At 36.1% G+C, this 14,564-nt stretch overlaps 2 protein-coding genes across 5 annotated transcripts in view; both read right to left on the bottom strand.

Annotated features, from left to right (window-relative positions):
- Positions 1–771: 771 nt before the first annotated feature.
- Positions 772–3,239, bottom strand: cav4b (caveolin 4b). Its single transcript, XM_048179334.1, has 4 exons — positions 2,744–3,239; positions 1,668–1,855; positions 1,368–1,555; positions 772–1,267 (listed from the first exon to the last, which is right to left on the bottom strand). Exons 2-4 carry the CDS (start codon positions 1,848–1,850, stop codon positions 1,117–1,119), a joined length of 522 nt encoding a protein of 173 aa, XP_048035291.1. The 5' UTR covers positions 1,851–1,855; positions 2,744–3,239; the 3' UTR covers positions 772–1,116.
- A 1,639-nt stretch (positions 3,240–4,878) lies between these two features.
- The window catches only part of arhgap4b (Rho GTPase activating protein 4b), a 35,347-nt gene continuing 25,661 nt past the window's right edge, over positions 4,879–14,564 (bottom strand). For 3 of the 4 annotated variants that reach the window (XM_048177548.1, XM_048177551.1, XM_048177549.1), the window contains 8 exons: positions 14,047–14,152; positions 13,713–13,943; positions 10,542–10,597; positions 10,159–10,330; positions 9,889–9,984; positions 9,610–9,792; positions 6,647–6,728; positions 4,879–6,288 (listed from right to left, as the gene is read on the bottom strand). In XM_048177548.1, the coding sequence (XP_048033505.1) occupies positions 6,082–6,288; positions 6,647–6,728; positions 9,610–9,792; positions 9,889–9,984; positions 10,159–10,330; positions 10,542–10,597; positions 13,713–13,943; positions 14,047–14,152 (1,133 nt within the window). In that variant the 3' untranslated portion in view covers positions 4,879–6,081. The remainder of the gene's footprint in view (positions 6,289–6,646; positions 6,729–9,609; positions 9,793–9,888; positions 9,985–10,158; positions 10,331–10,541; positions 10,598–13,712; positions 13,944–14,046; positions 14,153–14,564) is intronic. The other variant, XM_048177550.1, reaches the window with a different exon arrangement.

Here is a 14,564-nt window from a genome sequence, read left to right as displayed (position 1 = left end):
TTTATTATGACACAGTCGCCGGCGCCGCTTCCGCTTTTCTGGTCATGAGTATGAGGTAACGCAGCTCTGTTTATCATAATAGATACATTTGAGTGTGTTGAAAATGATGTTATAACGTTACTCTGTGCGTTTGCTCGGCTGCTGCTCTGAGACACTTGTTGCACACTGCAGTAAGCTAGATCGATTTTAGAATATCATATTAAATGCTGGATGGCTTGTGTTGATAAATGGCATGCAATTAATTTTAAAACGTATTGTATGATGGAGAAAATTCTGTATTATTTTTACTAAAAATAAAGCTGCATCTGATTATGCTATGTTAGCTACTTCACAAAATAGTGTTTTTCTCTGAGGCATGGTAAAGCATGGTACTCGCAAAAAATCAAGAAAATTCGATTTAAACAATTAGACTAAAGATGTTGAGCTATAACAAGTTAGTTTTCTGTTTATAAATATATCAAAACAGTTGTTCCCTTGTCTATTAAAACGTGTAAATATTAAAGCATCTTTGGTGTTTCCATGGTTTCTACAAAATAAAACCGGAAACTGAGGATTTTACTGCAAAATTCTTACATATTGCACCTTTAAATGTGCAGTTGTATACCATAATACAGCCGTTTTTAGTTTCACCTCACAAACAAAAGAAAAAGAAAGAATTTATTTTTTATGCTTTTGAGTGCTTTATCATCTGGAATGATCTTTAGACATCATGTTTGACAGACATTCACATAATAAAAATGACAAAACTTGATAAATAAGAGAACTTGTATGTACAAATGTAAGTGGTTGTTTTATTCAAATACATGTATGACATGATAACCATCAAAACAGACATCTGGCTTCATAGATAATACAATGACAATGGTTCATTATATCAAACAGAAAAAAAACAAATATTAACAGATTTTTATGAAAACGAAAAGAGGTTCTTGATAATTTAGAAACAAAATATCTTCTGACATGCAAAATTTGTGTTGCATTAAGATAATTTTAAAAAGATTATTATAATAATGTATTATTAAATAAAAATCTATAGGCTATAACAGCACATAATCCTCTTCTTTGAATGGTTTGAACACTATTTTGTAATGTCAAAAATTCCTCAATTGTTTTTCATCACTCTTTGGAGTACATCACATATATGCCACTGCAACAGCGCGCCACAGATGCGCAGAATGGAGTGATAAAGATATTAACCACACTCATCCACAGTGACCTCACACAGGGCAGGCAGGTATGGCACACCTGAATACAGGGCATCACACACCTATGGCAAAAAGGAGGAGACAGAAGCAAAGAAAATATTTTTGATGAAAAACTTAACTTTATGGAACAGCTTTCATAAATAATTCACAAAATTAGCCTACCAGATGTGCATACAGGCCAGTAGGGCAAAGAGACAGCCACAGAGGCAAGAGAGAGGAACCGCACACAGCGCTGACAGGCAGCGGTAACCCCACAGCCGCATGGACTCGAAGGCGATCCCACTGTACACCCACACGCGGTCGTAGCTGTGTGTGGACGCGGGCTCTGCCAAAACATCGCTAAACTCTACCTGGTGACAAAATGAACAGAAAGTTATGTGAATTTTATTCTTGGTTATGCTTATTTCATGTAAAACCTCCTGTATGACTGCCCTCAGGACGGGAAGTCAACGTTGCGTTCACCTTCAAGTGTTTGTTGACGCCATAGGGATCCCTGATCTCAACCTGAGTGAGGGAAGGGGTGGAGGAGAACTGTGGTGGAGGAGGTGGAGATGGGTGGATCTTCTTCACATCATAATCATCTTCTTCTTCATCATCATCATCATCATCAATCTTACACTCCACCAAATACTCGTCTGACATCATATTGACTGCAAAGCAGATCACACGCTTTGTGTTTGTGTGCAATTTCTCATACGCATCCTTAAATCAGTGCAGAACCAAACCAGTAGGCCTACCTCAATAAATAGGTTAGGTTTATAGCATATCCGTGGGTTAAACATGTTAGTTTTTGATTGCAAGGCATCCCATTGTCAAAGACAATATTTGAAGTCATCCCATACTTTATGTCCAGGTTGTCTAAAATCATGCGTTCATGCCGTAATTTCGAAATGACAACACATGACGTTCTTTCAACGCCTAAAAGAATCTGCAGCAGTCAGGTGGTAGGAGCTCTCAGAAAATTCCCAGCTTACAAGTTGTAATTACGAGGATGTGAAAGCTTTTTTTTTTTACAAGTTGAAATCTTGTAATTACGACATGGCGTGAAAGCCCCTCTTGTTCTTTAATGAAAATTGCAATTTGAAACTAATTTGAATAAGAAATGTTATCTCAGCTTAAATCTTGACCGGTTCTGTCATATTTTAAATAATTTTGAGCGATCTTGCAGTCCCATTGGAAGTGTGCTGAGGCCCCCTATGGGTCACGGCCCCGTTTGAGAACCACTAAACTACAGGCAACATGTGACAAATGCAAACCAAAGTCAGAAAAGACACCCTGACAACTCTTGCTTACTATATTTACTCATTATACACCATAGGCTACAGTAATGCATGCTTGTCTGATTGAGAAGTGATGACATGAACCCATCAGCACTGTATAGCATATGGGTGTAGATGTCAAAACTGCATTGCATTTATGTTATAATAACTAATTATAAATGCATTATAATTACAGAATATGTTATATTGTTCAATTTTGGCATACTCGTGAATGTAATGCAAAATATTTTTTAGCAATTATGAATATTTTTCACTTACCCTATTCAATATTCAGTCCTGGTCCAAAAATAAACTGTAATCCTGTGCAGGTCAAGAAAAAAGTAACTTCAGCAGTATAGTTTATGACTATTTTGATCAGTCTGACAGACACTCCTAATCTCTATAAACTATCTCATCATCTAACAGATAAATATATGGCCGATATCATTCTGTTAATGGCATCAGGAGGCATGGAGCGGAGCGTCTTACAGTATGGCCTCACTCTCTGTCCCTTGTGTTCTTTGCCATAGTCTAGTTTGTGGAAGTGTGTGTACCCAGTGAAGAATTAGAAGGCTGAGCGTAAAGTTATTTTGGGGAGAGGAATGGAGAGGGCACCACTAATCAGGTTACCGGACAGGCTAACCCTCTTCGCACACAGCCAGTTTCCTCTCATAGTACCATCTAATTTTAGGTCTAGATAAATTATTATTATTATTATTATTATTTTTAGGAAACATACAGTGGCACTAAAAAAATGTCTTTGTTTTACACAGTGTCAAAATCACAGATACGGAAGAGGATTAGGGCCAAGCAATAATAAAAAAATAAAACCATCTCGAGATTAAAGTTGTTAAATTTCGAGAAAAAAGTCGAAATAAAATGTTTAGAATAAACTCGTTAAATTACGAGAAAAACTCGTTAAATTTCAAGAAAAAAGTCAAGATAAAATGTTGAGAATAAACTCGTTAAATTACGAGAAAAAAACTCATAAAATTTGGAGAAAAAAGTCAAGATAAAATGTTGAGAATAAAGTCATTAAATTACGAGAAAAAAGTCATTAAATTACGAGAACAAATTCGTTAAATTATGAGAAAAATGTCATAAAATTTCGAGAAAAAAGTCGATAAAATGTCGTAATTTAACGAGTTTATTCTCAACATTTTATCTTGACTTTTTTCTCGAAATTTAATGACATTTTTCTCATAATTTAACGAATTTGTTCTCGCAATTTAACGACTTTTTTCTCGTAATTTAATGACTTTATTCTCAACATTTTATCTCGACTTTTTTCTCGTAATTTAACGAGTTTATTCTCAACATTTTATCTCGACTTTTTTCTTGAAATTTAACGAGATTTTTCTCGAAATTTAACAACTTTAATCTCGAGATGGTTTTATTTTGTTATTGCTTGGCCCTAATCCTCTTCCGTAATTTAACTAACAATTAAACATTAATAAAGATTGAGAAAACTGTAACAAATGTATTGCTCATTGTTAGTTAATGAATGAACTAATGAGACCTAACCATAAAGTGTTACCCTAAAAATAAAAAATAAAGAAACAAAATAAAATATAAACATGAAAAAAAACTTAAAAATGTAAATGAAAATTAGAAACAAATAAAATACACATTTAACTTTAAGTACTAAAATCTCTAAAAATGAAAGAAAAATAGAATAAAGCTAAATAAAGACAAAAGCACAAAACATACTACATAAAAATTTAAATAACTGAAAATATTAAAAACTAATTTAAAGGTGCAATGTGTAAAAAATTTGGGAGGATCTATTGAAAGAAATGCAATATAATATACATAACAATGTTTTTAGTATAAAGATCTTACATAATGAACCGTTATTTTTTTATTGCCTTAGAATGAGCCATTTCTATCTACATACACCTCGGGTCTCCTTACATGTTAAGTCGCCATTTTGCACCGGCATGTTTCTACAGCAGCCCTAAACGGACAAACAGTCTACAAAGTGCGTTTTGTTGCTATGTTGTTGTTCTTCTAAACTGTTCGTGTTTGTAGAGGCAGCTTGCATCGTCACTACGTTGAATACACATCAAATAGTAGTAGTAGTAGTAGGAGTAGGTGTTTTTTTAATAAGTTTATTCTTTGTTAGAAGAAGAAACCTCATAGAGTACATCAGAGATTTTTGTAGGCCAACCTGGAAGTTAGCGGTGCACAGGTTCCCTCGATCGAAAGCCTATGCATTTTTCCCATAGACTTTTGGAAAATCACAAAAAATAAGCTCTGGGTTATGACACTTCGCAACCTCACCGCTAGATGCCACTAAAATTTACACACTGCACCTTTAATATATTAATAGTATCTATATACTATTATAGCATTTATTATATAACATTTTACAAGTAATTATTATGCATGAAATATTTGGCAAGCCGACAGTATTTTAGAATCTATAATTTATTTTGATAATATTGTAATCCACATATCAATGATGACATCATCTACAAGAGAAACACACTGCTAAAGGGAAGGCATGGGTGACGGGGTGGAAGTCGAGGGAGACCAGTAACCAGAGGCATTAATGTGCAGTGAAAAGGAAGTGAGTGCCATTGTACTTCCTGTGACATGTGCCTTTTCACAGTTTGATCTTTTCTCCAGTCGCTTCTCTGTTGGACAGTTCCTGAGCTGTTCTGAGTGTTTGGTGGCACTTATCTTCACAGTTGTCTTTTCAGTTTTCATATGGAGCCAGCGGGATAAAAAAGGCTACAGAGCTGTGCTTATTTTGGCCGTCCCACCTGTTCCCACGCGAGACCATCCCAGCACATTGCATGCATATGTGCCGATTCCTTTAGGACAGAATGCTTTTTAAAGAATAATCCATTGTAATGCAAATCATTGTAAGAAAAAAAAAAAAAAAAGAAATGCAATAAAATGAAAAAAAAAAAAAAAAAAAAAAAAAATTAAATAGCAAATGTTACAAAAAAAAAAAACCCTAAATGAATCTTCTAAAAATGAAAAACTGGAGCATGTTAATATTCATGTTGTACCTTGAACTACTTGAGTAATGCATAATATTAAAAAACAGCAAAAAAAACATTTAAAACTGAATAAGAAAAACTCCAATAATGTATCATTGGCCTTCATGAATCTCTTGCTACATTCAGGGTGACTCGTCTATATCTAAAATAACAGTGTGGACTCTGTCATGGACATCATTCCCACAATTCACTTGCTGATCAGAATCTATGTGCTTTGAGGGAATCCAAGAATACATCATCAGCAGATAGTTATGTTTCTCCAAAAGAACACAGCCTACACTACAATCAAAAACATCAGACACATTGGACATCACTGCAATGAATGATCAGACGGGAAGTAGGAAATTCTTGACCGAGGACCAGATTAACTGTTGTCAAAGCTAGTAAAACACAAATACAACCAATAATAGGATCAATGACTTGGTCTCACACGAAACAAAACCATAATTAATTACTGTCAACGGAAATCTTTTTGAATACAGTTTAGTTAATAAGGCGTAAAGAGAACCATATATTGTATGTCTGGAAAAATATATTCATATCTGTGATGAGTTTGCTGTTCCCCCAACACTCATACTCAGATTCACTCATATCTCTTCCTCTCCCTCAGTCCTGTTGGTCTTGGGGTTTGAAGAGGCCTCTGCTGCGCAGGCCGAAGCCTCCCTTCTTCACCGGAGGTCGAGCAGCAGCGGAGGGAACCGAAGGGACAGATGTAGGGGGAGAGGAGGGAGGAATGCTCGAACCCGAGATTTCCAGAGGAGGTTGACGGGACAACAGCTCCTTAAACACTGAGTTCATCTGGCGACTGACCTCCTATGAGAAAGAGAGAATCGTATTAAAACATTAGGATTTCCACCATGTACTAGACCATCAAATTCATAGATTTAAATCAGTGATTTTGAGCCTTTTTGATTCAAATCCCCCATTGTCCAAGATATTTCCGGTACTTCTACTGTAATGTTTCAAACATTTTTTATTCATAGAGTGGAAATATATTAAAATCATTTATAATTAATAATTCAATTCCATAAATTCCATTTTAGTTTGTGAGGGATTTGTACAATTTCTCTGCAATTTCTACCTGATAAAATATTTTAGGTCATCATTCATAACTACAAAAATGTATATCCGTTATAGAAATGTCCATGAAATGTCAGTATGAGAATCAGACCTTGTCGATATGTACTGTCTGTCTCTCTGCTGCTCCTCCTACTGGCCTCAGACTGTCCAAAGTGTGCCTACGCTCTTGATGACTGAAGAGAAACAAAGGCACAGAGAAGGGAATGATGAATGAAGGTTACTGATGAAAAAAATATTCAATTACGTACAAAAACATACACTACCATTCAAAAGTTCAAGGATCGGTCTCTTATGCTCACCACGGCTACAATTATTTGAACAAAAATACAGGAAAAACTGTAATATTGTGGAATATTTTTACAATTTAAAATAACTGTTTTCTATTTTAATACTTAATAATATATTCCTGTGATGGCAAAGCATCATTACTCCAGTGTTCAGTGTCACATGATCCTTCAGAAATCATTCTAATATGCTGCTCAAGAACATTTCTTCCTATTATCAATGATTGAACATTTTTTTCATTTTTGTGGAATCATGAAACATTTTTTCTAGATTATTTGATGAACAGAAAGTTCAAAAGAACAGCATTTATTTGAAATAGATATCTTTTTGTAACATTATAAATGGTTCAGCTGTTACTTGATCAACTTAATGCATCCTTGCTGAATAAAAGTATTCATTTCTTTAAAAAGTTTTCTTTTTTAAATAAAAACATTTAGTCCTTTAGCGTTCACATTGGCATTTTAACATTGAACCTAAAGATACTCAACCTAAAGTGACAAGGATGCATTCACAACCTGATTGGTCAGCTTTTATGATGTATATTTTGCAATGGAACTGACTGAACATCCAAAACAATGCTGTGCACTGGGCTAAATGTGTTCATTGTATGTGTATAGCCTACATATAGTGGTGGTCAGTATTATTGGCACCCTTGGTAAATATTGTTTATCCTTTTGATCTTTAATTCATAAAATTAGCAAAAATCTATCCTTTCATTGAAGAAAAAAGAATTGAAAAAAAAAAGAAAAAAAAAACACCACATTATGAAATAAATGTTTTTCTCCAAAACACGTTGGCCACAATTATTGGCACCCTTTTATTCAATTTTTTATTTTTTTTTTGCCAAAAGAACAGCTCAGAGTCTTCTTCTATAATGCCTGATGAGTTTGGAGAACACCTGACGAGATCAGAGATCATTCCTTCATACAGAATCTTTCCAGATCCTTCAGATTCCCAGCTCCATGTTGGTGCTTCTTCTCTTCTGTTCACTCCACTCATTTTCTTTAGGGTTTAGGTCAGGAACTGGGACGGTCATGGCAGAAACTTCATTTTGTGCTCAGTGACACATTTTTGTGTTGGTTTTGATGTTTGTTTTGGATCATTGTCCTGATGGATGAACCAATCACTGCCCATTAATGGATTTCTAGCAGAGGCGGTCAGGTTTTGATTTTTATCTGTTAGTATTTGATAGAATCCATGATACCATATATCTGAACAAGATGTCCTGGACCTCCAGCAGAAAAATAGGTCCACAACATTAAAGATCCAACAGTATATTTAACCGTGGGCATGGGATACTTTTTATCCATGTGTGCACCAAACCCATCTGGTGGGTTTGCTGCCAAAAAGCTTTTTTTTTAGTTTCATCTGACCATACAAGCCGGTCCTGTTTGAAGTTCCAGTCGTGTCTGACAACTGAATATGCTGGAGATTGATTCTGGATGAGAGCAGAGGATTTTTCTTGAAACCCTCCCGAGCAACTTGTGGTGATGTAGGTGCTGTTTGTCATTTTTTTTAGGCTTTCTGAGACTCAAGACTCAACTAATCTCTGCAATTCTCCAGCTGTGATCCTTGAAGAGTCTTTGGCCACTCAAACTTTCCTTCTCACCACGCATTAGGACGATTTAGACACACGTCCTCTTCCAGGCAGATTGGTAACATCTTTAGTTGATTGGAACTTCTTAATTTTAATTTATGCTTTTAATTTTAATTTTAATGCTTTAGCTATTTTCTTACAGCCACTTTTTATTTTGTGAAGCTCAACATTCTTTTGCTGCACATCAGAACTATATTCTTTGCTTTTACTCATTGTGATGGATGATTAAGGGAATTTGGCCTTTGTGTTTCCTCATGTTTATACTCCTGTGGAACAGGAAGTCATGGCTGGACAATTTCATGCTCCTAGTCACCCTGGTGTGCTAAAAAAATGTAAATATTATTGGGAATATTCTTCAGAGATATTTCACTCATAAAAAATTCTAGGGGTGCCAATAATTGTGGCCAACGTGTTTTGAAGAAAAACATTTATTTCATAATATGATCCCCCCCCCTTAAAATTCTTGTCCTTCAATGAAAGGTTATATTTTTGCTAATTTTACAAATTAAAGATAAAAAGGATAAACAATGCAGATTTATTTTTATAGTCATCTTTGATCATATTTACCAAGGGTGCCAATAATTTTGACCACCACTGTATGATGGTATTTTGATCAGCTGAGAACTCATGAAGATCTTATAAAATGTGTAAAGGAGTCAAAACAGAGGCAGGAATCACTCCTGCATCACACACACAAACGAAAATCTACTGTAAGGAGACGTGGTTCTCATGCCTGTACTGAACTGTAATGGGAACATTGCAACTATGACAAGAAAAAACATGTATGCTTGAGCATTCTGTCCTTTTTAGGGTCAAATCTTGAGACATCATGTCTGTTTTAGTTTGTTTACATATCTTTGGTCCGTTTTGCATTCATATTTAATTCCAGAGTTCATTTGGAAGCGGACCAAGCGGACCTTTTCACTGCTTGTTTGGTGTGCACCAGGGTTCAGATGGCAGCGTTCACACTTAATCAAATGAACCGCACTAGGGTTCGTTTTAATTGAACCAAACATGCCAAGTGTGAACATCCTGAAACATCATTTTTGTAATCTCTAAAATAATTCTGTAAGCTCATTGAAGTTTAATGGTGGTCATATACTCAGATCACGTCTCATACATGTGACTTTCAGCATCTGGTACCATCAAAACAACACATTCTGTTCTCCTACCCTGAGAATTGACGCCCAACTGCAGTTGACTGAGGAGGAAGGATGAGTCGTCCCTCGGGCACCTGCAGGGTGAGCTTCCGTATGGGGCTCACATTCCCACTGCTGCCTCCAACTATATTGCTGCCTCCGCTGCCCGTCCTCTGCCGGCAGGGCAAAGAAGCGCTGTCACTGTTCACTCTCATTCTGGGGAACGACAGCGAACACGATACAGATAAGATCTCAGTGGGTCTGTGTAGAGCATCCATGGTGCATTATTACAAGCAGTCTGAGAGAATGTACCGGGTGCTGTGTTCAGACTGCTGCTGTTCTTCTGCAAGGTTTCCAGTGCTTCCCCCTCTGCTGTCTTCCTTCTTCCCTCGTTCCTTACGGTCCGCCCTGAGGATGAGCAGACAACAAGATGAGGTTACAGTACCAAAGCTATTGGTAAGGTTATGAATGCTGTCTGTGTAACAAGGCATTAAAACTTCGACTAGCTACTGTAATAGTAACATCAATGCAATGTTTGAAGGAACCTCATGCAGTTCAAGTTTATGGTAAATATGATCTCACCCCTCTACCATACTGATGTACTTATGGGGGATCAGGCCTCTCATTCCTCCCATTTCCCCTCTCCACCAATCAGGTGAGGCCTTGCTGTGTAGTAGGAGGTGGTCACCCTGCTTGAATGACAGCTCGGCTGCAGAGCGTGCAACATAATCAAACATGGCCACAGCCTCGCACTCTGGTCATACAATGCACACATACAAACATGCAACACAAAGCATAGCGACAAAAATACCACATATGCCAAAATCCAACATGGAATGTCCACAATGCACAACAGCACACAAAAACCCAACATAGAACACACATGGACACATTTAGATTATTAAATTAATAAAACTTTAAAGGTTTAGAAATAAATTGGCATGATATATGTTGTATTTTCTTACCATCTTCACTGGGAAGATGTTCAGCTTCTCCCTCGCCCTCCTCTGTGATGGGTTCACTGGAAAAAGTGGTTGGCGTTACTTAAAAGTAAACAACATTAGAAAAATCCTGGCAAGAACTGCTAACTATTCTTTAAAAATTTGGATTTTTTTGTGTGAGACCCAAAAACAACAGCAAAAGGGTATGAAACAACATGAGGTTGGGGAAATGATGACAGAATTGTTATTTTTGGACGAACTAACCCTCTAAAGGCCCTGATATACTTCAAGCCAAATTGAAAAACAAACTGGTGTGATGTCATTTAAAACAAAAACAGGCCAAAACAACATTTTTTTTGGAGTTTGAAACAGCTCACCAAAGCAAACTTTAAAAAAAAAAAAAAGCAAACTTTACGGGGAAGTTCGCTCTGCCTGGTAAACACATTCGAACTACGATTGGTCTCTGTCAATTATATACTAAGTGAGTGTGGCTCTTTGACATGGAAATCTTTTTTCAAAATTTCCGGTTCATCTCTTCTGTTCAGTGTGCTTAGGTCAGACGTGAGTAAAAATAAGAACACACTGCTTTATAGTGGAAAGTTGTCATTCTAATTTAAAGCGACACTTTTTTTCATGTTTAATTATATAAAGTTGCTTGCTTTAAAGCAATACATTTTATTAAGTGTACGGCTGCCCCTTAATAGTCGACTAACCATTAGTCGATGAGAAGAGGCTTAGACGACCAAAATTGGTATTAGTTGGTTAGTCATAAAAAAAAAAAACCTCCACAGGAAGTGGCGAAAATCACACAGTCTTTGATGGACAGATGATTAATGGCAGGAAATCCAAACATTCGCCTATCATTTATCGACCTCAAATATGGCCTGCTCATTCTAACGTTAACCTAGATAAGCGTGCGCTATTATTTGGCACATATCCAAATGTTTGTGTGCAGAGCTCGCTTACTGCATGACATGGAGGCGCTGGCGCGATCACTTGCATTTAACTTAAAATACTCTGTCATTTTTGGTCATACAGATAAGAATAATCCAACATTCGAAACTGTAAATGTTTTTATTTGTGTAAACTCACAGTAACAAATGAACAGGATGTGTTTTTTGCCGTCTCTGTTTCAAGTGAACTTGAGCATGTCACAAAAATGAACAAAAACTCTGCATATACTTGCCTCACAGACGTGAGAAATATATCTATGGAAAGCTTTAAATGTCTACTTTTAAATCTCTCTCTTTCCTTAGCTTTATTCCTGCTTACATTTCAGCTCACTTGCAGGGTTCGCTTCACACACACTTGATTTGGCACAGTTTTTATGCCGGATGCCCTTTCTGACACAACCCAGCACTAAGAGTGCTGGGACACATTCATACACTCACACACTCAAATTTGGCATATCCAATCCACCTAACCTGCATGTTTTGGGATTGTGGGGGAAACCGGAGCACCCGGAGGAAACCCACGCTGACACGGGGATAACATGCAAACTCCATACAGACTCCTAGCTCAGCTGGGGCTCAAACCGGGGACCTTCTTGCTGTGAGGCAACAGTGCTACCCTGAATGCCCTGAAATGTCTACTTTTAAATGAAGCAATTCAAATCCATAACAAATGTTCTCAGATTATGTAGGCTAATCCATATGAAATGTGGATATAGGCGCATCCACTATTGCGGAGATGATGAGTCAGCATCATCGACTTCACCTCTGCAGCCGAAAACACACAAAACACTAGCTGATCAATAAATGATTAAAATGTTCAGACAGTCTTCTGTTTTTCACACCACATTCATAATCAATACATTTGCCACTGCGCTGCTGCGAGCTTTATGCATGCATTTGAATACTGATTAGGCTATGTATTATATATAGCCTAGGCGATTAAAAGGCTCAGTATTATGATTTATATGGTTTATTAAAATAAACACATGATTAGTCGACTAATTGCTTAAATGAACGACTACTAGTCGACTAGAAAAATCTTTAATCAAGGGTAGCCCTAATAAAGTGGTATATAAATAATTGTATATACAGTACAGTCCAAAAGTTTGGAACCACTAAGATTTTTAATGTTTTTAAAAGAAGTTTCGTCTGCTCACCAAGGCTACATTTATTTAATTAAAAATACAGTAAAAAACAGTAATATTGTGAAATATTATTACAATTTAAAATAACTGTGTACTATTTAAATATATTTGACAAAGTAATTTATTTCTGTGATGCAAAGCTGAATTTTCAGCATCTTCAGTGTCACATGATCCTTCAGAAATCATTCTAATATGCTGATTTGCTGCTCAATAAACATTTATGATTATTTTCAATGTTGAAAACAGTTGTGTACTTTTTTTTTTTTTTCAGGATTCCTTGATGAATAGAAAGTTCAAAAGAACAGCATTTATCTGAAATACAAAGCTTCTGTAGCATTATACACTACCGATCAAAAGTTTGGGGTCAGTAAGAATTTTTATTTTTATTTTTTTGAAAAGAAATTAAAGAAATGAATACTTTTATTCAGCAAGGATGCATTAAATAAATCAAAAGTGGCAGTAAAGACATTTATAATGTTACAAAAGATTAGATTTCAGATAAACACTGTTCTTTTGAACTTTCTATTCATCAAATAATCCTGAAAAAAAATATTGTACACAAATATTTTGTACAATTGTACACATTAAATGTTTCTTGAGCAGCAGATCAGCATATTAGAATGATTTCTGAAGGATCATGTGACACTGAAGACTGGAGTAATGATGCTGAAAATTCAGCTTTGCCATCACAGGAATAAATTACTTTGTGAAATATATTCAAATAGAAAACAGTTATTTTAAATTGTAATAATATTTCACAATATTACTGTTTTTACTGTATTTTTAATTAAATAAATGTAGCCTTGGTGAGCAGACGAAACTTCTTTTAAAAACATTAAAAATCTTAGTGGTTCCAAACTTTTGGACTGTACTGTAAATATATCTATATCGCTCTGATCACATGCTTTACTAACGGCTATTTTCTCACCGCTGTCATTTTTACAGTCCATATTTACATTTTCATCTAAACACTGCTCTGAGAAATGCGAGTGGCATGGAGAAGTACGCTAACAGTATAATAATGCTCAGGTGTTTCAAAATTCTTTTTACCCCTAAACAAAGATACGCCGTAAGTATATCAAGGCCTTAAGACTCACCAGTACTCCTGCTCCAGAGTCATGCATTTCTCATAGACGGGGCCTGGGAGCTCGGATGGCCCTGGGAAAATGTTCTCGTGATGGAGGATCATGGTCTTGACAAGGTCATTGATCTGAGGTGCCAGGGTCACTTCATCACCACCCATCTCCACCCCTCTGAGCAGACTGGGGCCGAAGCACACAGCCAGGTTATACGGCTGCATCATGTTCTCATCACTGTACTGAGAGACACTGAACAGACACAAACAAAAGAGGTTCCAGACTGTATCACTGCACACCATAATCAGGTTTGGAACGATTACGAGTGCTTTAAGAAAAAGAGAGCTGGACTCACTGATGAAGGAAGGCGAAGAGATAACGCATTACTATGACAACGGGTCTGGGGAAGGAAGAGACTATCGTCTTTATCTGCACTACTTTTTCTGTCATGTTCTCCATCTCTGCAAGAGACACAGAGTTAATGGAATTTAGTCAACACACTGGACTTCAAGACATTCAAAAAACAGTAACTTATTAAATTAACTGTATTAAAGCAAAATACATTAGCATTCAAAAGATTGGGGTCAGTAAGATATTTTAAATGTTTTTGACAATGTTTTTGTCTTTACTGTCAATTTTGATCAATTTAAAGCAAAGTATTAACCCTTAAATGCATACCTCGGGTCTTTAGTGACCCGGGATGTCATTCACTACCCTCCTCCTCATTCATTTTTTAAAGTTAGACATCAACCTTCTTGGTATTCCTCAATCAATTCATTATAAAGAATATAACAAGAAAAAAAAAATCATAAAATTATAAAAGAATGCCTATTTTTGAATTCATTTTTTGTAAAAATTGTATAGGGTCGCAAA

Source organism: Megalobrama amblycephala, linkage group LG24 (genome assembly GCF_018812025.1).
Source record: "Megalobrama amblycephala isolate DHTTF-2021 linkage group LG24, ASM1881202v1, whole genome shotgun sequence".
Lineage (NCBI taxonomy): Eukaryota > Metazoa > Chordata > Actinopteri > Cypriniformes > Xenocyprididae > Megalobrama > Megalobrama amblycephala.
The sequence above is the reverse complement of the archived record's forward strand: the minus strand, read 5'-3'. Positions and strand labels throughout refer to the sequence as shown.

Bases quoted from the DNA above. Each gene is read 5' to 3' on its own strand.
- cav4b (XM_048179334.1), bottom strand. From the start codon at position 1,850: ATGATGTCAGACGAGTATTTGGTGGAGTGTAAGATTGATGATGATGAT. The intron at 1,556-1,667 runs GTGAACGCAACG...TTTTGTCACCAG, and splicing joins GCGTCAACAAACACTTGAAG to GTAGAGTTTAGCGATGTTTT. The intron at 1,268-1,367 runs GTAGGCTAATTT...TTTTTGCCATAG, and splicing joins CTGGCCTGTATGCACATCTG to GTGTGTGATGCCCTGTATTC.